The sequence below is a fragment of the Schistocerca americana genome, chromosome 1 (genome assembly GCF_021461395.2).
Source record: "Schistocerca americana isolate TAMUIC-IGC-003095 chromosome 1, iqSchAmer2.1, whole genome shotgun sequence".
NCBI classification, from domain to species: domain Eukaryota; kingdom Metazoa; phylum Arthropoda; class Insecta; order Orthoptera; family Acrididae; genus Schistocerca; species Schistocerca americana.
In genome coordinates, this window is record NC_060119.1 from 871,981,786 (window position 1) to 872,006,743 (window position 24,958).

At 41.3% G+C, this 24,958-nt stretch overlaps 1 protein-coding gene across 1 annotated transcript in view; it reads left to right on the forward strand.

Annotated features, from left to right (window-relative positions):
• LOC124594823 overlaps positions 1 to 24,600 on the forward strand; it is a 90,826-nt gene extending 66,226 nt beyond the window's left edge. The window contains exon 4 of the mRNA XM_047133271.1: positions 24,466 to 24,600. Within this exon, the coding sequence (XP_046989227.1) occupies positions 24,466 to 24,600 (135 nt within the window). The remainder of the gene's footprint in view (positions 1 to 24,465) is intronic.
• Positions 24,601 to 24,958: the final 358 nt, after the last annotated feature.

Consider the following 24,958-nt stretch of genomic DNA (forward strand, 5'->3'; position numbering starts at 1 on the left):
ACAGGCCCACCCAACCTTACTGTTTCTTCCACACGAGATTCGGGGAGCAAGCTCGCAAATGCCAGTCACCGTGTTCTTACCCAAACTCCAACTACAGGTAGGCTACGATGCCACCTCCTGCGATGTAAACAACGGGCACAATAACAGTAAGTGTCGTCGAGTCTATGTTCGCGATTTACGATCAGGTGTATGTTTTCTGGTAGACACTGGCGCAGACGTCTCTTTGCTGCCGGTTCGCCTAGCAACCAATAAAGTGCAACCACACAAAACAGTACTTCGTGCAGTGAACTTGTCTACCCTACAGTGTTCAGGTTCCACTTTGTATACAGTGAAACTTTCGCCCGAGGGCAAGCTGGAGTGGACGTTTCTAGTGTCAACAATTGAAGAACCTATTCTCGGAATTGATTTCCTCAAGCACTATCAGTTGTCACTAGATTTTGTGCAAAATACTGTGTTTTACCTCCCCCCCCCCCCCCCCCCCCTTAACAAACATATTCCTTTCGCTTCGCTGAGTGACAGTTCAGCTAACACTAAACATGTGTGCTGTGCTAAGAAGTGTGTAAACCTATCCTTGGAGCTGCAATCTTTGACAAACAAGTGGCTAGTGGAGTGCGCCAAGTCTTCGAAGTTGCAGATGGAACGTATGGAAATGCTGCTGCATCTCCACGACAACGACATACACCACGAGTTGGCCTCCACACAACAATGCCTCGCGGCACTACAAGCAGATGACTCGTCGGCTACAGACAAGGTCAGTCCGTGCCAATCTGGTGTTCCCGTGCCCACGCACATTAACAACAATGTTGTGAACTCTGTAAACTGTGTCAGCACCCCCTTTTGTAATGATAGGGTATGCCCGAGTGCTCATGCTCCTTGCGTTCCGAATGGGCAATTAACTTGCCAAGCTCGTTGCAATGAACTACGGCCATCTGCTGTTTGGCCACGCCCACTCGTGCCTACAGCGCTCGTAGCGGCACGGCCCGCTACCAAGAACCAGTGTACCAACCTCGCCCATGTTAACATGTGTACAGGCTTTACGCAGCCTACGAGCGGGTGGCACACCTGTACTTCCGTGCCCTCAGCACCACAGCTTGGCCCGTCCGCCACTGCCTGCTCCGCTTCACGGACATCTGACTGTCGTGCCGCACCACATATTGCAATAGTCACTAACGGCACAGTTCATTGGTTACGTCTAACCGATGGGCCGCCCATATCGCAACGCCCACGCCGCCTCAAGCCAGAATTTATGAGAATTGCAAAAGAACAATTGGATGATCTGGTACAAAAGGGAATAATTGAACCTTCTTCCGGTTGCTGGGCTAGTCCTATCCTGTTTGACCAAAAGAAAGACGGTACTTGGCGTATGGTCGGAGACTATAGGCGTTTAAATGCCCGCACCATCATTGATAAATATCCGGTCCCGCACAACGCAGACTTCAATCATGCGCTCGCAGGTGCAAAGTACTTCTCTGTTTTGGACTGTAAGCACGCATTTCATCAGATTCCTATGGCTCCGGAGGACATTGAAAAGACTGCCATAACCACTCCCTTCGGGCTGTTCCAATACAAATTATACTGTTTGGGTTGAAAAACACCCCCCAAACGTGGCAGCGTTTCATCAATCAAACTTTATCCCATCTAGACTTTTGTTTCGTGTACATGGACGACATATTGGTTTTTGCTTCTACTTTGGAACAGAGTGAGGAGCGTGTTCAAGTCGTGACAGATATTTTAGCAGCCGCTGGTATTGAACTGAACAATAAAAAGACTCAATTGCACCAGTCATCTGTCACATTCCTAAGTTATGTTGTGTCATCGGACGGTCTGACACCAGCACAGGACAAGATCAAGCCTGTTCTCGAGATGCTACGCCCTCAGACCTATAGGAAATTACGCAGGTTCATCAGAACAGTTAATTATTACCGGAAACATTTGCCAGCCGCAACTGCGGTGCAGGCTCCTCTCACAGATGCTCTCGCTGGCCCACAAACTTCTGGCACCCGCCAGGTACCGTGGACACCAGACATGGACAAGGCATTTAATGAACTCAAACAGCTGTTGGCCTCCGCTGTCACTATTGCTCACCCACGCGTGGACGCCACAATGTTTATCACTACTGACGCTAGTGACAATGCTATTGGCGCAGTACTGAGTCAGACATACAACAATGTTACGACCCCCCTGCAGTTTTTCTAAAAAAAGCTAAACAATGCGCAGAAGAAATACTCAGCATTCGACAGAGAATTACTTGCAGTTTATGAGGCCATAAGACACTTCAGAACTGATGTTGAGGGACGAGATTTCTATGTGCTCACTGATCACAAGCCGTTGGTTCCTGCCATAAAAAATCCTGCGGCTGATCCGCCCCTACAACGCTTTCGTCACATCGATCACATCTTGCAATTTACAAATGACATTCGCTACATCCAAGGAGCGGACAATGTGGTCGCTGATTTTCTCTCGCGTGTTGGTGCTGTCACAACCTTAATTGACTTAACGGACCTACCTCGGTTGCAATCGGCAGACCCTGATACCATGCAGTTAATTTCAGACCACAGCTCCTCTCTCCAACCGGTACGCTCTACTTTCCCTGGCATATCTGACTTAGTGTGGTGTGATGAATTGACTGGTACATTGCAGCCATTCATTCCTAAGCCCCTTCAACGCCAGGTCTGACAAACTCCACACATTAGCACACCCCGGTGTCAAAGCCTCCACCCGTCTGGTAGCTGAACGGTTCGTCTGGAGAGACATGCGCCATGACTGTCAATCTTGGGCAAGGGCATGCATGGTGTGTCAACAGAACAAAGTTTCCAGGCACACTTCTCCACCCCTTGGCTGTTTTGCCCAACTGCCAGGCTGGTTTCACCATGTTCATGTCGACCTCGTAGGCCCTTTGCCCCCCTCCGAGGGTTTCCGTTACTTGTTTACAGCTATTGACAGGATGACTCGGTGGGCTGAGGCTGTGCCTATTCCAAACATTACCTCTGAGACAGTAAGTCGAGCATTCTTAGATTCGTGGATCTCTAGATTTGGCTCACCTGTTTACATCACCACTGACCAGGGGCGACAATTCGAGTCTTCAGTTTTCTCTGACTTATGTAAAATGTGTGATATTGTCAAAATTCATACTTCTGCATACCACCCCAAAGCAATGGGCTTGTTGAGCGATGGCATCGCACCTTAAAGTCTGCCCTGCGTTGCCATGACTCGCTATGGACAGAGGCACTGCCCTTCGTGCTTCTTGACCTTCGTGCGACTTTCAAGGAAGACCTCATGGGTTCCGTAGCCGAGTTTGTGTATGGCCAACCTCTGGTTTTGCCTGGAGAATTAGTCACTCTGACCCCACTTCCAGGGCCCTCTGAACTCCCTTCACTTCTCGAGTGGGTGCGCTTGCACTGCAGAAAAATTCAGCCGCCATCTCCGGCTGCTCATACACCTCCGCGTGTGTACGTACCGCGCACGCTAGACTCTTGTGAGTACGTGTTTCTCAGAGACGACTCAGTCAAAGCCCTGCTTCAGTCGCCCTACACAGGTCCTTACAAGGTCATCAAACGCTCTGAGAATAACATGGATCTCCTCATAAAAGACTCTGTAACCACGGTCTCACTCAACCGAGTGAAACCAGCTTTCATTGAGCCTCAGGTGAACCTCCCTTATTCTGCCCCTATTTCTCCCACTCCTGCTTCGAGCGGCCATCCATCTTCCCACACCATGCATTTGGGTATTGATTCTCCACAACGTGTTTCTCTGCTGAGCACTGCTCCTTCTCCGCATTCATCTAATTCGAGTGGCCAATCTTTTCGGGGCTTCACTCCTCACAGCCCTCACAGTCGAACTGCCAACCACTCGGATTCTACCATTGTGTTACCATCTTCGTCTGACAGCTCTTTGTCATGCCATTCAATCCACGCTGGCTCCTCGTTGCCTTTGGTCACACTCCCTCATCTGTCAGCTGATCGCCCGAGGTTGTCTCCTGCGCAGTCCAGTGCACCTGCCACCCCACTCTTAGCAGATGCTTCCCCCCTGCCATGACTTTCCCACACCTCCCTGCCTCCCTACCATTGCTCGTACAGGTGCCATCCGAGAATTCACAACACATGTGCACCCTGATGACATACATAAATTATCTGTTGTCGTAGATGGCGATACGGTGTGTGTGGTACTCGCGTGTGATAATATTGAGGGAGGAAGTGCAGAATCTCGTGTGGCGCGCCTCTTTAAATTGAGCAGAAGTGCTGCACGTGGCAATTTGCATGCCTTTGTTAGGCCTTCTGGCAAGGTGATTCTCCGCCTGCCGGCTGACGAAGTGCTACACCTTCACTCCAGGACGGGACGTCGTCTTCAGCCGCCGGTGTCGCTTGCTGACTTCACCGTCGACGAACCGGGTTTCAACCCCCGGTCTCCTACCAGTCGACCGCTTCCGCCTGACACTGAAGAACTGTGCGTTACCTTCCTAACTTCTCACCCCCCCATTCACAGGGACGTACCCCATACTATGCGGAGGGGGGGGGGGGGGGGGGGGGGGGGGGGGGGCGGGGGGGAGCTATGTGGCATAGAGCGCCATATAAATATCGATATTTGTTCTGTGCGTAAGTGTGCTATCTTTGAGGAGAGGGCTTTGGGCAGGATGTTGGACGCTAACGGCAGTTAGCCTCCAGACTTGTATCTGTGTAGAAGCTAAGTGTGAATAAATCTGTATCTGAGAGAATTCTAGTTGTTTACCTACAGCTATTCTATATTCCCTCACCTTCATCAGAAATGCTGTATATGGGCTTACTTCCTTAGCTAATCTGATATTTCGAGAACCACAAGTGACATCACAATATGATAGAGAAATTTAGAACCATGAAATTTTTGTAAGGTTTTGTCAGTGCTGGCAGGTTTATTGTTTGTCTTTTTACTACTGCATTTAACTTTCTAGCATTCAATGCCACTCTGTCACCTCTATTCTTTTTACCAACTACTGTTAACAGGTTATTGTATCTACTGTTAGATATCTCAGTTATTCCTCATACTAAAATTTCTCTTTCTCCTTTCTCATAACTTCTTTCTTAGAAAAAGGAATTGCAAATGACTCTATCAGGCTTTATTTCAAATTTACGCTAAGAATCATTTAATAGACTTAATCATCTGAAATTACAGAACTAGTGTCCTGTAAATCCTGTCTTTTGTTGTTTGATATTCCTTCAGTGTCCCTTGTTGTTTCTTTATTTCTGTTTGAATTTTATTCTCTTCACAGTTGTCAATAACTCTTGCTATATATCTCAAAGGTATATTAATTTTATTATTTTCTTTCATACACATTTTCTCTAGTAAGGGTACATGATTTAATTTTCCATCACAAACAAAACTAAATTTTCCCTCAGTAAACACAGTTTTCATATCCCATGTACATAAAAACTTCGTTCCAGCATCACATATATACTCAGATCTGCTGTTATCAAAAATTTATATTCCAACAACTGATTTGCAAATTCAGTCTGTAGGAATGCTTCTTGTCTGATACTTTCCATACTTTTTCCATGGCTTCTATAATTCTAATTTCTGAATGTGGAATTACAAACATATTCTCTCTATTCGCTATAGATTCAAAACATACTTGGAACATTCCATTAAAATCACTACCAGTATCCAGTAAACATTTAACTGGGATTCCCTGTATAATTACGAAAACTGTAGGATACTGTACTTCTTTAATATTCAACCTCATTCCTTCCTCGTACAACATATCCTCATCAGTTTCCCCACTTGAAAAACTGTCATCTAAATTACCAAAGTTTTTGTCTTCTCTTGTAAGTGACACACTACACAGTTTTCCACCCCACATGCTTCCTCTTTCTCTACTGCTTCTTACTCACTTTTACTCAGAATATTACCCTCACTATCGTTCTCTGCTTTGTATAAATCTTGTTTCTCCTTCTCCTCCTCCTCCTCCTTCTCCTTGCTATTTAAGCCTTCACTGTTTTCATTACTGCTATGGCTACTTGTTGTGTCACTATGATTGTCAATCCCGCCATCTGAAATGAAACAAACAAACAGACTAGCAATAGTAGTTTTCTTCCTGTCACTCTTTGCAACTTGAATCTGTGTGTATGCCTTGTGGCAGTCAATAACACTGAAAACTCTTGCTCCTGCTACAGTGTTGTTGCAGTGTGTCACCTGAGGTAATGCATATTTATTTGGAATAATACAGGAATTTAGGATTCTATAATCCCCAAACATGCACCAATTTCTGTCCTTTTTTTGACTATGTGGATAAGTGATGCCTGCCAACTGTCAGACAGAAACAATACCTTTAGTAATCTCTCTGACCATGTCATCCTTAGATGTCGTGAACTTTTATGGCATGAGACTGCACTACTGGAGGACTGGGTGATGTCCAAATGTAGTGCTGAGTGTCATGCTTGCAAGCCACTCCCATTTTCCTGATATCTGTAATCTCTGGAAATACTTGCAGTATCGCATCACATCTGTTGCAAACTTGTGCCAGTTGAGCCACTTCTAGTACTCAGTTAGAAGACAAATCTGGAGCCAGTCAGAAGAATTGCAAAAATCAGCTCCCAAAATCAGTTCCATCATGTTCATTATGAGGAAAGGGCATGTAATGTATGTTGTAGCCCAAGATCAAGGGAGAAAACCTTTTTTCCTGTGATCTCAGTTCTGGAACTATTTGCCACTATTAAAGTTATTGAAGCCTTGGAATCATCACTGTGAAACGTCCAGCCAATAACACATTACAATCAGGACCTGCATTTACCAAAAGCATTGTTCCGGACTTGTTGTCCCTCACAAAAAACCAGGGGGACTGCTTCTCAGTTGCACATGCAAGGAAAATCTGTTTTGTCAGTTGCCCCCTATCTGCCCACTGCACCTCCTCAAAACTACAGTTTTCGAATTCCTCTTTAAATGAAGAGTACAGGAAAAGAATGTGTTTTGTCCACTTTTTTTTCAATATGAGTTTTGTATGCTATGAGGTGCAGGATTCAGTGTTGTTTAATATTGTCAATCAACCAGTGTGATAACACAAATCATTCTATAACCAATTTTAGAGAAGGCATGCAGGGAAAGAATGTGCCAATGTCTCTCACTACAGTGAATAAACGTGCTTTGTTAAATGCTGTGAAATAAGTTTTAGATTCCTTGTGGGTTGGCAAACAATACTAAAGCAAGCAACAGAGAATTTTCATTCATTGTACATTCTTAGCACTATTTAAAAATCGTTGCTTTAGTTTGAGACATCTTGTTTAGTAATGCAGGAGTTCTATATGATTCATTTCCTTTTTAATAGTTTATTATTAATACTGGAGGATGAATACATGATCTGAGGAAGAAAGACAGAGAAAGGAGATGTACGAGGGCAGTTCAATAAGTAATGCAACACATTTTTTTTCTCGGCCAATTTTGGTTGAAAAAACCGGAAATTTCTTGTGGAATATTTTCAAACATTCCCGCTTCGTCTCGTATAGTTTCATTGACTTCCGACAGGTGGCAGCACTGTACGGAGATGTTAAAATGGCGTCTGTAACGGATGTGCGTTGCAAACAACGGGGAGTGATCGAGTTTCTTTTGGCGGAAAACCAGGGCATCTCAGATATTCATAGGCGCTTGCAGAATGTCTACAGTGATCTGGCAGTGGACAAAAGCACGGTGAGTCATTGGGCAAAGCGTGTGTCATCATCGCCGCAAGGTCAAGCAAGACTGTCTGATCTCCCGCGTGCGGGCCGGCCGTGCACAGCTGTGACTCCTGCAATGGCGGAGCGTGCGAACACACTCGTTCGAGATGATCGACGGATCACCATCAAACAACTCAGTGCTCAACTTGACATCTCTGTTGGTAGTGCTGTCACAATTGTTCACCAGTTGGGATATTCAAAGGTTTGTTCCCGCTGGGTCCCTCGTTGTCTAACCGAACACCATAAAGAGCAAAGGAGAACCATCTGTGCGGAATTGCTTGCTCGTCACGTGGCTGAGGGTGACAATTTCTTGTCAAAGATTGTTACAGGCAATGAAACATGGGTTCATCACTTCGAACCTGAAACAAAACGGCAATCAATGGAGTGGCGCCACACCCACTCCCCTACCAAGAAAAAGTTTAAAGCCATACCCTCAGCCGGTAAAGTCATGGTTACAGTCTTCTGGGACGCTGAAGGGGTTATTCTGTTCGATGTCCTTCCCCATAGTCAAACGATCAACTCTGAAGTGTATTGTGCTACTCTTCAGAAATTGAAGAAACGACTTCAGCGTGTTCGTAGGCACAAAAATCTGAACGAACTTCTCCTTCTTCATGACAACGCAAGACCTCACACAAGTCTTCGCACCCGAGAGGAGCTCACAAAACTTCAGTGGACTGTTCTTCCTCATGCACCCTACAGCCCCAATCTCGCACCGTCGGATTTCCATATGTTTGGCCCAATGAAGGACGCAATCCGTGGGAGGCACTACGCGGATGATGAAGAAGTTATTGATGTAGTACGACGTTGGCTCCGACATCGACCAGTGGAATGGTACCGTGCAGGCATACGGGCCCTCATTTCAAGGTGGCGTAAGGCCGTAGCATTGAATGGAGATTACGTTGAAAAATAGTGTTGTGTAGCTAAAAGATTGGGGAACAACCTGGTGTATTTCAATGCTGAATAAAACAACCCCTGTTTCAGAAAAAAAATATGTTGCATTACTTATTGAACTGCCCTCGTATATGAGCAAATGAGTACAATCATGAAGAGATTAGGAGTTCAGTCACATGAACTAGCAGAAGTTAAAGTGCTTTGCCGAAATAAGTGCTGAAGGAAGATTGAATATTATAAGAAAAATGTGAGTGTGGCTAATGCCTTCCATTGGGTAGACTGGTCACCTGGTGCAAGTCTATTTAGTTGATGCCACTTTGGCAACTTGTTTGGGCCCAAATGGAGAAAATCTCGGGCCTGGGGAATGAAATCTGGGTCCCTCATAAGGCATTCATCAATGCTGATCACTCATCTATGGAGATGGACATTGTAAAAAAATTTAATGATATGAAAGACTGAAATGAATAATCATTGCATCTACCAGACCTCATTGCAGTACTTCCAGTTCACAGAAGGTGATCAAGGAAGAATGAAGATAAAGCACAGTTTCAAGAGCATAATTTCAGTTCCATCATGTTCATCATGAGGAATGACCATGTAATGTATGTTGTAGCCCAAGATCAAGGGCCAAAACCTTTTTCCTGTGATCTCAGTTCTGGAATTATTTGCCACCATTAAAGTTATTGAAGCCTTGGAATCATCACTGTGAAACTTACAGCCAATAACACATTACAATCAGGACCTGCATTTACCAAAAGCATTGTTCTGGAGTTAGAGTAAAATATGGCAACATTGTAGATGAAATTCTACTTAAGGAAAAGACTTCGTGGCAGTACATGAAATAACAAGGTGTCAATTAATGACAGTTCAGAAATTTATGATGCTAGGCAAGTTTCCTCATGATGGAGGGGTAGGCCATGGAAAATTAAGGAGGAAGTAGGAAGGGCAGTATATAATCACACTGATTCATTTAAGGATAGATCAAGTCAATATAGCAATGACAAGTTCATAAAGTTGAGTCTTCCAGAGGAACTTTTGGTGGAAAAAATGCATGTAGTCTTCAACAAAAAATTTCTGAATTCTGAGTTTCATATGAAGCATTAGCAAGACTTGGCATCACCAGGAGCACCTCCAAAGATGTTGAGTACAACCCTGGACAAAATGTCAGGAACCAAAATGTTTCTTTAACCCCAACCATACAGCCCAGAAGACTTATCAGTATTAGAACAGTATTCAACACCAAATTTCACATAGCTTTTAGGCATCCAAGGAGTGACACATGCTTTGCATGCAATAAGCTCACTGTTGAGATGAAAGTGCTGAATACAAAATTATTTGAAAATTTAGATGGAGACATGTAAAAAAGGTCTTGAGAGAAATTAATAAGATCTTCACTGGCCACAAGGTACACAAAGCTGTAAACTTTTATTCAACAAAGAAAAATGCTTCTTTAAGAAACTGAAAGTCTAATGAAACAGGAGCAATCTGTGTGGATTTCCCTTTTAATGTTCATCAGATTTGAAATGTGATTACAGTGTTCAGATCTTAAACTGACAATATTGGAAGACAAAAGGGCCAATGAAGTTGTTTCCTTTCAAATCAGTTTATTGCAGGATTATTGGACAAGAAGGTGAAACACTTTGAGATTTTTTTGTTTATTTGTGTTCAGGTCAGAAGAAGAATTATGATATCCTATGGTACCTTAATTATCCTGTGAGTGAACTGAAACTTTTGGAGACAGTGAAAGAAACTTTCCCTACTAGCGGATACTCTTCTGTGGAGCGTGATAAGAATACAGGTCAGACTGATACAAAAGTAGTAGCAGAAGTTCCAATGGATTAGGTGCAGATCAGGGTTGTAGCTTGATGAAAACCTTTTGATGTTGTGATGGCCAGTCAAGATATGATACAAAATTGGCAGTCATTTCTAGAGAAGGAATATTTGAGTAAACATCCATTACTCTCAAAGAAATGAGAAAGGTAGTCATGACAAAAAGCATCCCCATATCATTCAACATTGATAAACCTATAACAGAGGTTGGATTTCATTGGTGGTGACACCTTCATAACAACTTCAAGAGCAGCCGTCTGGAGAAACCCATTTCTTGCTTACAGAGGTAAATATAAAAATATAATAAAATATTATTTTGCAATAATTTTACATAAAGCTAATAATAATAATAATAATAATAATAATAATAATAACTTGTCTTCATAGGTCCTGTAGCAATATCGAAAAAAAAAAATATATATTGTGGACAAGAACTAGAGTCTTTTACACTAACCTTTTACACTAGGTTGAGAAGTGCATGTTGGGATGAAGTGATATTATTATTATTATTATTATTATTATTATTACCACTTTATCACATGAAGTTAAAATAGCAAAGAGAAATTGTTTAACAAATAGTATCTCTGTTGTTTCCAACAGCGTTTTCCATTACAAAATATTTGGCACATAATGTTTAACAAAAAATACAGTTTTACTTGTTATATTCTCTGTTCTGCTACATACAAGTAGCAGGTTTTACTCTTGTAACATATGATGTTAATTTCAATACTATGCCAACAGAATTGAAATTTAAATGTTTAGGTTTGAGTTTATATTAAATTTAATGAATATAACATGTCCTTCCAGATTACTTCGGTATTCATTAATTTTATCCATTAGTACCCATGAAATTTGGTTTAAAACTTCAAAATTGCTCTCCAGAACATTTGGTAATGCAGGCAAAGCATGTTCTTTTCCTGTGCTCTTAAAACATTATGCACAGTATTATCGGAGAGCTCTGAGTTCCATAATAGTCAACACGTTCTGTTGGTGTAAAAACAGTCCCATGCATCCCATTACATGTCAGAGGTACTTGACCTGTTGATTGATGCTCGTTGAATGGTGATACCATGAAAATCTTCTCATGTGACGTACCTGTGTATGTTCCACAGAGATTAGATTAGATTAGATTAATACTTGTTCGATAGATCATGAATACGACACTTCGTAATGATGTGGAACATGTGAGGTTAATAAAAGATGTCTGTACAAGATATTACATTACACAAAATTGCCTATCTATGATAGCAATCAAGTCCTGAAACCCAGGTGCAGTAGACATGGAAGAAAAAGAAGCAGTAAGCTTTTTTATTTTATTTATTTTATTTTATTCCCCCCCCCCACCTATGTCCTTCTGGGCTCATCTAATTAGCTTGGAAAATTGCATGGGCGGTTGCATTCGCTTCCATTTCTGCTGAAACACCAATGAGATTAACACTACAAAGTCTGAACTGATTGTTTTTGTTTATCTGTGTCTACTTTTATTCCCAGAGAGGTTATTCACTCACATTTTAGAGCCCCCACCATGCCTTATAATTCCCTCACACACTCTGTCAGCTGTTCTAGTTTGCTTAGGGATATGTTGGCACTGCACCCGAGTTGTGGCCGCCTTGCCTGGTAATGCTTGGTTCAGGGCCTTCAGCCAGCTGGTCTGTTTGATGGTGTTACAACCTTTACACTCTGAATATCCAGCCCTCATCTCAGCTGTGTCAGCCAAGACTGCCAAGGATAATTCAGTTTGTGCTGTTAAGACAGCACTGACTGTTGGTGGTAGTTGCCGAAGCCATAATAACAGAAGGGAAGCCTCAGGCAACAAATCATTTCTAGCCAGTGATTTCAGTTGTGCCAGCATTTGTTTCAGTTGCTTGTTCCTAGTCAGCATCTTATGTAACAGATTATGCAAACAGCTCTCCGATGTTAAAGAATACTCTTTGATTAATCCTGCTTTTAGAATCTCATAACTCTGCAAACTTAACAAGTTCTCAGCTTGTGTAATTTGTGCCTCATCCAAATGTGCCAACACACAATGAAACCTGTTGGGTGAAGCTAGGATACCATGTTATAAATGTATGCTCTCTATCTGCCTGAACCACAAGTCTGGGCATTTCATCCAGAAGGTGGGAAGTTCAACATTTCCAAAGTTCCTATCTTGAACTGTAAGAGACTGTAGGTTCACTTAAAAAGCTTGCCTCTGCTGTGGTGTTGTGTGTAATTGCATTTTGAGGTTGCTGCTGTGGCTCCAATTTGATTGTAGTGCCATCAGAATTGTTAATCATGGTTCTAATTCTTCATTGGGGTCACTAGTTTAGCTATCTACCTTGTATGAATAGAATTGATGGTAAGAAAGAATAAGCTCCACACTTGCAAGATAACTTAATATATTTACACTGAAGCACAAATTACAAAAATGTGAGTTAGTGCCAAGACATACAGAGAGCTAGCACCACAACAATAGAACAAAGAAGTACATGCATAAAGATAAAACACACAGAAACGTGTCACTGCCATCTATGTCCACTGATTGATATCACTTGCCACCATAAGCTCAAGTTGTGTGAAACGTTAGAGCATGTCTAGTACATCTGTCCAATTAGAATCTTGAGAAGGCTTCTCTGATGTACAACTTGATTCGGAATGCAGTATCTGAAGGTTCTTAGGATGGATAGGTATGGGAACACTAGCACCATGTGGTACAAATCTTCTAGTAGATTTCAAATCACAATAAATCATTCCTTTTTTTCTTTTTTATATTGAAGCCTTTTACTTTGTAAATACAAAAGTAACATTCAACTAAGTGATTCTTTGGTAAACACCAAACCATTAGAACTCCAGAATTTTCCTTTTGGCCAGCTTTCTTAACTCCACTACACAAAAAACACTTTACACTATGTGAGGGCTCCATGAATTGTCCTCGTCCCCAAGCTTCACTCCAAAATAAGCAAAATAAACTCTCTTACAAAACGATATTGTTCTGCCTCTACATGGTGATAATAAAGCATCCACAAATATAGCAAAACATATCTGAATTGTTCAAAAACTTTCTCGTCTATGTGGTTACAGCCCAACAAATAAAACAAAACAAAACAGTCCACTTAAACACACTTCTGGGTACTCTTCGTCAGCGCTAGTTGAGTAACTTGTAACTGGCTTCTGTCATCTAGCAGTAGAAAGTGCTGCTATCTGCTGACAAGACTCTTAAAATACTTTTATCTGTGAACACACAGTAATGCAAAATTAATTTCTTCAAATGAACTTTTTACTTCGAAGTAAATATTTGTACTTCTGGTTCATTCTGGTTATTGCATTTTTAATGATCTATAATTGCAAACACTAAAATTTTAACAAAAACTGCATGTGGCAGGATAAATATAATGTTACTTTTGAATTCACGTGAACAAAGTCAATATAAATCAAGTGATATGCTCAAAAAAGGAAAACCAGTGTTGACCTGAGAAATTATTGGGCCTACTGTTTATTCATACACCTTTACCCTGCACTTATTCCATTATCTATCTAGGGATTCTGAGTAATTGGTGGCCCTTTAAGGGTCCTTGATTGTTTTTGCCCTTTCAGCTAAAACATTCATACAACTTACAGGAGAGGTAAACATGTAAAAATAATAATTTTTCAGAAAGAAAACAAACCAAAACTCCAACTGAAGATAACACATAAAGTGCTGAAATATGTCTGGGTAATAATAAAACTGTAAAATGGTGTCTTGCTAAGGCAGGATTTCTCAACAGTTTTTCTCAGCAAGCATGGAAAATACAGAGAAGTACAACATCCTGTGGTGATGCGCTACAGAGTGTGTGTGTTTGCCACCCCATCTGCATCAACAGATGACAACAGAGATGATGTGGATTGGCCATGAGTAAAAGAAGCCAAAAGAGTGGAATCTCTCTCCACCATGCACTGCGTTGATGCAGTTCCAGGGTTATTCCAGAGAGAAGCATGCAATGAGAAGAGCTCTCTGACTGCCACTTCCTGCACCAATGGTTAACAATTGACATGATCACCCAAGGGAAAGCATCTTTTGTGCTGTGTGGACTTGAAGATGTGACTGCCACAAGGTGCAGTGATGATATCCTGGACACGTATGGTTGCAGAAAAGACAATGAAAGTGAGTCTGTATTGCATGCTTCAGGTGAAAAATGATTGCAGGCACCAGCAAAACCCTTACTGAGTGCAATTGTCAGAGCATTTGAATTTTATTCATATGGAATAATTTGAGATTGATGTTTTTCACATCACTGTTGGCAGTTTAACAGGATCAGTAGGCTACTTCCACATCACATAATTCTCAGTAATATTTGTATCACAGCAAATACTGTTCCACATGTCACCTGATTGCCATGGTCCACCACATACAAGCCTGCAATTTTTTATTTCTTGTATTTTCTAGATATGGAATAGCTGTGTGTAATTTTCGACATAAATGATTCGTTACTTGCTACCTTCGGTTCTGTGAGGCTACTATATGCTGCAGGAATTATTTCCACTGTGTCCATTTTTATTGCTACGTAATTTTACTGTGTTAATGTCCCATCCTAATTTTTATGTAATTGTATCTTTTCCAATAAAGAAACTGAAAAATCAAGAGTACTTTCCATCTCCCATTCACATTTGTTTCCCACTAAGACCTGTACATACTAGTGTACCACCTGGACTGTGTTTGGAAAATCAGTGAGGAATGAATTTCTCACAGTCCAAAAGTTTTATTGCAATGTGTTACATATTTAAAATTATTTATGGTATTGAATTATTTTTACTGTAATTCTCCGCATGTTTAAAACAACAATTTGATGAAATGAATGCTTAAAAACAAATAGCATACGTAAGAATAATTTAATAACTGGTTAGAGATAATTATATAGCATATAATTTCATACACTCATTCAGGAAATCTTCTACAATGCATTTTCATTAATATGAGCCAAGTTTCTTTTCCTGTGACTATTAGGCACAAGAATTCTGCTCATGGCAGTGTGTCTTTAATGCTATATGCTCGGTGCAGAAGATTTATATGTTTTAATGCTCATATGACATTTATCACCAAGACCCGTCATTTAGGTGGTTTTCCACATCCCCCTAGGTGAATACCAGGCTAGTCCCCACATCCTGCCTCAGTTACACAACTCACAGACCTCTGAACATGTTCACACTATTCCATGGATTACACTAGACACAAACAGCTGGGGTACACTAATTCTGTCCCAGAGGGTACAGAGTGGTGGCAGGAAGGGCAATTGGCCAGCCCTTGCCAAATCCAACTCTAACAATGCCAACCCTGCGAAACCATGGGATAAAGGCACAAGCAAAAGAAAGAAGAAAGATGACATTCATCACCTGACACATTATGGGGAAGTAGACATTGCTTGAATGACAAGCATTATTTGTTTTTTTCAAAAACTAAGCCCTTGTGATCTAAACTCTTTCACAACAGTCACTTTTGAATAGCCCCTTGTCAGTAAGTTAAAGCCCATTCTGATCAGTGATTTTTTGCGAGCCGCCTCCCCTTTGCTAGAATTCAGTAATAAAAAATGTTTCCAAGAGACCTTTATAGCTTCACAAATTCAAATAGATTTATTTATATGACTTATAGACCTACTTCAGAGTCATATTTTAGAAAAATACATCAAGTTTTTTACATTATAGCTAAAAGCATAAATTTGGCTTTCATTGGTTATGTGACACATGTCCCATTTGAAGCCAATATCTTGCCACACCCCACACCCACTGTAGAGTATCAGGCATAGCTTGCTCAACAGTGGTATTGATTCTTGCTCTCAACTTTGTTAGAAAAGGAGGGAAGGATGGTGCAAATACATATCTCTGATGAATTCCCACAAGAAATAAATGTAGAGGTGTTAGGTCTGGTGAATGTGAGAGCCATATAATCACCGCACCCTGACCAAGCTGACTGCAAAGCTGTTATTGAGGAAATCCTGGACATCAGCAATGCAGTGCAGCAGTGTGTCATTTTGTATGAAGTGCACGCTGCCCTCTTGGTCAGTCTCAACAGTCAGTGAGATTAAAAAGTTCTCCAGCATACTGGATGTTTTCTCTTGAAAAAAGAAAGAGCTCTTAACTTTCCTCTAGCTCAGGGCACTAAAGAGAAAACTTTTGGACTCTTGTGCTATGACATACAGTCTACTATTCAAGCATGGATATTTATACTTCAAATATGACCAATAATGAGCATTCAAACCAGCATTTAGCACTATGAGTAATTTCTGTAGACTGGAATACTCATCTCACATTTGGTACTTCTCCGTGTAGAATCCAGAGTGTAAATTTGTCTTCACAGTCTGAGTAATCACAATTTATGGTATCTGGATTTTCTGAAAACTCAACACTGTTTTACATCTCCTTGGCATTTATTGTGAATTTCCTCCACTCCACTCACAACAACCTCTAACCTCACAACAACCACTGACTTCTAATCCCTGCAGCTCATCAACATACATACGAGGTGGATTCAAAAATTTTTGGGACTGGTGCTGCCATCTGGAAAGTAGGAGTAGTAGATCTTTGCACTGCTAGGTGGCAAAAGGTGCATATTTGATGAGAGGATTCAAGAAGCATCGCTGGTGGTGATAAACACCCTCAAAGAACAGGACTTCCAGAAAATGTTTGACCAGTGGCAGAAACACTGGGACTGGTGTGTACATGCAGATGGTAACTACTTTGAGGGTGATGGTGGCCATTAGTCCAAAGGTGAGGTTTTCAACAGATGACAGCACCAGTCCAGAAAATTTTGGATAGCACCTCGTACATGTTTTTGACAATCAAGTAAACAGTAATTATTTAAATTGCCAAATACATGGCTTACAATTGAAAATGTTAGTTCCAAAAGTTCTTGCTGCATTAGTTTGTCATGAGGTAGTAAATATAACTGTAAATTTTGTAATTTACTGTCCAAAATAATCTTTTTTTTTTTTTTAAAGCACAGGTTTTATCAAAATATGGAAATATACTGTTTGTTTACAGCTCATTTCAAGAAATTACTTTTGAAATACTATTCTGTTATTTGATTAGCTTCTCAATGCCTTACAGATATCATTAACATTGCATTCTGCCACATAGTTTGTGGCAATATGCATTCACAGAGATGTGAAACATTTGGTATCGGATTGTATACTAATACGTAGTGCTCTAATATTCAGCTGAACTACCCAGTTTGTCCCATTCAATGGCCAGGTTGCAAGGGTTGCTATGAGTTTTCAATGACCTAAATCCTAGAGTTATGTTTATTACCTTTATAAGCAAAAAGCTGACTCATCGCTAAAGATAATGTATCATGTGAAACATTTGTCTTTATCCAATCAACGGACATTTCCTCACAAAAGTCCACATGATCAGTCCTATCAGAATTTTTTAGTTGTCATTGGTAATTTGTATGGTCTGAGGTGCATATATTTTCTTAACATACACAACATAAAGTAATCATATGTGAGATGCCAGCTTGCAAAAAGCATGCAACATCCGTTTTTGGACACTGTTAACAAAGCTTCCCATCACTTGCCCTACTACATGATTAGGTGCATATATTTGACCTTGTCATGGCATAACATCTCTGATGGGGGAATAAAGGAAGATCAATACCCCAGGAAGCAAGCAGAGTTTAGTATGCTCTGGACACTTGTAATGATTACACAAGTTATGTATAGTGTACTTAACAAATAAATAGTATGGAATATGTATATCTATGGTATGTCAATATTCTGCTAGCACACCTCTGGTACCCCATTTCCCACAGTGGTGACCCTGAATTTCTGTGTTGTCCCATGATTTTACTGTTAAGTCAAAAATCTACCGCATCGGTTACACCATCGAAAAAGCTGCTGTTACAAATGGTACAACCTCACTGTTTCTTTGGCAATATTGACAACATCTGTCAACAAGTACTAATGAATTCCACAAACATTCTGTGTGAAAAATTGCAAATATCTGCTAAGGCTTGGACAGTACTACAGTGCCGAATGACATAGCGACAATGTCTCCATTGTTTGCCATATCTTCAGATCTGCCTCACATCACCGCCAATGTCAAGCAGCAAACTGTGCCACAATGAGTGTTGAATTTACCCAGTGACTTCACGATAAACATTCCAGATTTAACACCAAGTGAATCTATTCCTGGTACTTCACATAGTGCTGCAGAGAATCACAATAAACAATGTCCGCCCGCCTCTGTAACAAATGTTAATCTAAGCATCCCCAAACATTGCACAAGACAAAACATTGTGTGTTTCATTGTGTTATGACACTCACATTAATGACATGAACCATATCAATGCCTCCCACAGTGCCATTACGTTTGGACAACAATGACCCACACCATACCACTCTGTTGTTCTGTTTCATCGTACCGTATTTACTCGAATCTAAGCCGCACTCAAATCTAAGCCGCACCTGAAAAATGAGACTCGAAATCAAAGAAAAAAAATCCTGAATCTAAGCCGCACCTGAAATTTGGGACTCGAAATTCAAGGGCAGAGAGAAGTTTTAGGCCGCACCTCCAAATCGAAACAATGTTGGTCCATTGTAATATGAGACCCAATTTAATTGGACGAATGAATGACGATACAGCTTGGTTCGAGTCGTAAGCTTAGCAGTTAAGCTATACCAGGTAGCCATTGCTATGCATCAGGCACTCAGTCCGTATTTATACGGGTACCCATCCTTTTTCACGTGCTTCGTCTGGTTTGAATTGATTGCTTATTTTTCTTTGATATGATAAATGCCGTTCTCTTTGTTATAGGTGTTTACGTCACTCTAAGCTAAAAATGTATTACTATACTGTGTCATGCATTGTTTGTTGCATTCTGTGTTTACGGCCTCTCGCCCTCGCGGCATGGCTTGCTTTTGTGCACGCTACCACCGCTTACAATTAAGAAAAAAAGAGAGGAATCGTCTCATTAGCGAAACAATGGCAAGAGGCTGCTACGTGTTGTTACTTACACTGCTGCTTGCTTTGATAATGATCAACAGGAACCAAATTATAGAATTTGTATGATGAATATGTTCTGAACGAGAGTGTAGCGAAAATTTTTTTGCGTTTCAAAATTTTTGCAGACGCCTCTTTTACATTCTGCACAGAAATTAGAGTCATCTTAGATTTAAAAATCTAGTCAATTGCCGTGCTTCATTTCTGACTGTATCACTATTAGGCACAAGAATAATACGAATATAAACATGACATGATATGTATATTCTTCCGCGTTTGCTGTTGTCTCACTCTAGTTTCGTAGTTTATTAGGCAGACAGGTTTTAAATGAGATAGCAGCAAACACGAAAGAATACATGGCAAAATGTTTATATTCGTATTATTCTTATGGTGAAGAGAATATTGCATGTGATTCACAATTCATAAAAGTTCCTATTAGCAACCATCTCTTCTCACAGGTAAGGAAAAATTTAGAACATAGAGTTGGCCATATTGACAAACATCCCAAACAGTCTTGCCAGTCAGATTTTCTTAGTACATAGAAATGATGCTAAATTCGAAGATAAACAATACTTAATTTGTATTTACTTCGTTGGATAATGTATGAAAATGCAGTGATCGAAACTCGGGGCGGAGAAAAATGCTCGTCTTCAAACCTTTTTTTCAATTTATTTACTGACGCAGAGGTTTTGGCGCCAGTATTTATCTTTGTGCCTGCAAAGCATGCCTGTGTAGCACTACATTTATTCTATAACAGAAGTTAGTTGTGGCGGCACCTACCAACATTTTTCAGAACTTCTGCTTACTTTGCATCGATTCTAAGCCGCAGGCGATTTTTTGGATTACAAAAACTAGAAAAAAAGTGCGGCTTAGATTCGAGTAAATACGGTATATCTGCCAATGGACCATGGGATCAAGGTTTTCATCATATTTCAGTACATGTAAATTCTAATTTTCCAAATCCTGTTCCAACAATTGTGACTAAATGCCAGTTCCACGAGACAAACCATGACATCACTTGTATCCCAGCCTCACCAGGCATCACAAGACAACTCATTTCTGGTCCATTGAAGTGCTTTGTATTTGCATCATCTGCATCCAGCACGAAAACCAACTGCAGACTCTGAGAACACATTTTTCATGACCTTGCCTTGGAAAGGATAGATACCGCCTCCCGGTTTGAGCGACATCACACCCACGTCAGCCGTGTTGCAAATGATTGCACATCTGCATGAATGCCATGAGACATGGACTGTGCTGCTGGATACTAAATAACTGGACCATGTCTTCCTTCTCTGTGCACTCTCACATACATTTTCCACTGTGTCAGACAACTGGCATTGGGAAAGTCATACCTACCAAGTTCAGCCCACAAATTCACTCACATGCATGGCCACCCGAGTTCTACACACACTGGATTGGGACACCAATGCCACGCACACTGTGACATGACTCACCTCATCACATGCTTCCCTATGTCGACTAACATTCCCTGCCTGTCTTGCATATCTCCCGCATTTCTCATGCTGTGCCATGCCCACCTCGTAGTGGCACCTTACAATCAAACCACTGATGGCCATCATACCATCCACCACCATTTGAAACTACTGATGTTCTAAGCAAATTCTCCCACAATGTGGTTTGCCCTCAGCAAATGTTAGATGTTAAGCCAGAAGCATCATTGAGGACAACGAGAAGTTCACCACTCTCCTTAACCACCTTGGAGAGAGTGCGGACCTCATTAGTGACTTACTTTTGAAAGTTCCAGCTTCTCACAAATGTGAAACTGCCAAGATACTGCTGCTACACTGACTAAGACACATGCTTGAGCAGCAGCTACATCTCACCATTAATGAGACTACTTTGAGTAACAGCACACCGTCTTTGCTCTGGTGCTGCCTGCTTGATCACGTGCTTTTGACACTTTGACCACTAAAACTGCCAGAGGACATCCAGGCAGCGATGATAACACAAGAGTTGGCGCCACTGGAGTTTAAACTTTGACTCGACAGAATGCAGGCACTATCACAACACCCCATTCTAATCAACAGCGTTATGCTGCAGTCAACGCCCAGTATGCCTGCACTGAGGTCAATTTTACATGATCCCAGTTGAGCTGCCCCAACACTCTGTGCAGCCATGGACTGACCAGACAATGACCATGTCAACCTAAATTGGGCCATGCCCACTGCCTCTACCACCCCAGCACCTTCCACAGCTCTGACGCATAATAGTCACAGTCACGTTCCATGACAGACAAGGTTGTTGCTCTCCTACCCCACTGGCCACTGCCCTGATTCTGTAAAACAGAAGCCAACCAAGTGCATTGCTTGCTTCCGCACCCAACATACAGCAACACTACTCCTGGTTACATACCAGATTTTGGCATGACATACTGTGCTACAGACAACCCTGTCTGTGCCTACCCAAACTAGAACAGCGACTTGACATAGTTGCATTACGCCACTTTTCATTAACAATACACCTCTGCACACCGAAACAAAACAGCACCGATTCAACATTTCAATGGGCAGACAGTTCCTGACTATTCATCCATGACACATTCCTGCACACATTTCCTCATTGATACTGGGGTTGATGTGACCCCTCTACCACCTGCTCTCATGCTTGCTACATTGTCACGATCGCCACTGCAACTGTGCACAGTCAACAACACTGTACTCACAGTTGCTGGAACTGTACACTTCATGCTTGACATCGGCACAGGTACACAACTACCTTGGACATTCCTAGTGGCAGAGTCAATTGAATCAGTGCTGGGAGCCAGTTTCCTCTGGCACTACCAACTACTGTCAGATTTAAATCATGCCCTTTTATTACAATGAGATGGCCAGCAGTCGATCCATGGTGTGGTCAGCGATACGCTACCTGCTGGTTCTGTAATACTTTCTGTCACACTGCCACTGCTCAACACACCACTCGAGTCGAAGCTCCAAAGTGAAGCATATGTCAACCAGCTACAATTACATCATGACAATGAGGTCACATGTGCACCAACGAACAACTATGGAGATAAATCAAGGATCCCACTGCATCACTACATGTAGGACAACAGCATCTCAATGGTCTTTATCATCTTGATACCGATTGCTACCACTGTGCTGCTGCTATGAATACTTCTCAGGTTAGTGAAGTGTCAAAATACCCCACTCAAGTGTCCTTCCAAGACAGTGCAGTGTGTCATTAACAGTGATGGTGAATCACATCATGCACTGCCAGCTGGATTCACTTTCTGGTGCCCCTTTAGACTACATACAATATGTGTCATGTGGGTTGCTGCAGTCCACCAAATTGCAACAGCACCAGGTCCTCCTTTCTGCCACTGTCTGTCATCTAGCTCCCCAAAAGCTGTGGTGGGTGGACTTTCGCGAGCTGGGATAGTCAGGTCTCCAGACAGTGCTTGGGACTCCCCAATTAAACTAGTTTCTAAAAAGAATGGTACTTAGCTCCTATGCAGTGACTACTGCTACCTCAGTGCCCATACAGTCATTGACAGCTACCCCGTTCTGATCTTGCACAATTTTTCCTACATTTTGGTTGGGGCAAAAATTTTCAGTGTCATTGATTGCAAAGCAGCATACCTGTAAATTCTAAATATGGCCAAAGACATACCAAAAATTGAGGTAATCTTGCCATTCAGTCTCTTTGGGCTCCTCTACATGCTGTACAGACAAAAAGATATGGCACAGACATGGCAAAGATTTATTGATGGTGTACTGCTCAATTTGCCTTTTTGTTACACCTATCTAGGTGACGAGATAATCTTTTTGCAAAAAGAGTAAGACCATAATGACCACCTGTGCATCATCCTTGATAAGCTGGCCTCTCATGGGTTCATGATAACTGCTGACATTCACAAGTGCCAACTCCAGCAACCCTATGTGACTTTTGCCAGACACTACTTCAACATGTTTGGCGCGTTTCCTACTCCTGGGAAAACTGAACAGAGGCACCCCCTCCAACCTCCCAACACAGGTTTCTGAGGTAACAAATTTCTGCAGGAACCAATTGCCACACACTGCTGAGACTTTACTACCTCTCACATAAGCATTGCATGGCAAGAATATATATGGTAAACCATGACTCGACTGGACACTGCAAATAGCAGATGGCCTTTGACAAAATGAAAGAACACCTGTTACGTACCACAACATACATCACCCAACGCACATCTAATTATCAACTTCAATGCTGGTTTTTTGTGCAATAGTCATGCACCAAAAGAGATGAATGTATGGATGAATTATCATGATGCAAGAGCCATGAATTGTCTCACCATATTTCAGGCTGTTTCCTTCTCACATTTTCTCACTGGCACCGCAATGCATCCCAATAGTACCAATGATTCACATTTTGTTCCTGTGGCATGAATTCGTGATTAACTAATCCTTCAAATTCACAGAAAACTATCAGCATGGCTTTGATATTTGACATGATCTAATGAGCTTTTTTTGGTCTTGGAGAAACTTTCCCGACTCACAGTGCAGATTGAACCTTGGTGTCAACATCACAACCATAGGCCCGTGACTCATCACCAGTTATGATTCTCTTAAGGAATATCTCATTATTATTTGTGCAATCAAAAGATCTTCACACATTGTGAGGCTAAGGTCTTTCCGGTCACCTTTAAATTTTGTGAACTATTTGTAACACCAAATACAGTTCAAGCACATATATCACCGTAGGCTTCCTACATCATCTGGTGTGTCTCTGCAAAGGTTTTCTTCAGTTTCACACAAAATTTAATGCAGACATGTTGCTCCTCTAACTCCACCATCTTGAAATTCAGAAACTGTGCAACATGGCACTGGACAATAACCAACAGACATACAACAATGAAACTTCTGGCAGTTACACATTAAACACAGGCATGTGCAGGAATGCCAACTGAATTATGCTCCAACACACCATTGGTGCGAAATTATGAATGTTATGGAATTTTTTGAACAGACATTGTATTATAATCTTTTTTTAACATAAAGTATTTCACTTTTCAATTAAAGTGAACTTTTATTGTTTTGTAATTCTGTGGATATCTCTCTAAGCAGTGCCTAGTCACAAGCAAACAAATCTGAATTAGTGTTGTCACTCTTTGCAGCTTGTGTACAATTTTGATCCTCCCGAGGACAATGAGATTAGAGGACTGGCCAAACTCTGCCTTAAAATGGCTGACGATATTAAGTTTGTTGGTGGACTCTCACTTGGAGAGCAGTTGGAATACGGACTGTTTTAGTATAAGATTGTGTGTATTACGATATTCCTACTCAATTAGTCACAAAAAGCTGTGACTCTGTGATGTGAAAATATGATATTTTGCTGATATGTATGTAGTATGTAATGAAGGTATCTACCCATTAAAATATTTTAAAAGAAAGAAAACCAGTTAATGTTAATAACATGTCAGATCTGCTAACACTAGTGGTACATGTTCGCCAAAAACATTTTTAAAATAATTTTTTCTTGGATTAGAAACATCTGTGTGGAAAGACACTACTGTCTTCCATTGTCAACTGTTGAGCCCAGTGGTCTATAAAATGTTCATCATAAGAATAAACCTGATGTAAACAAACACAAATGCGATGATTGGTCTG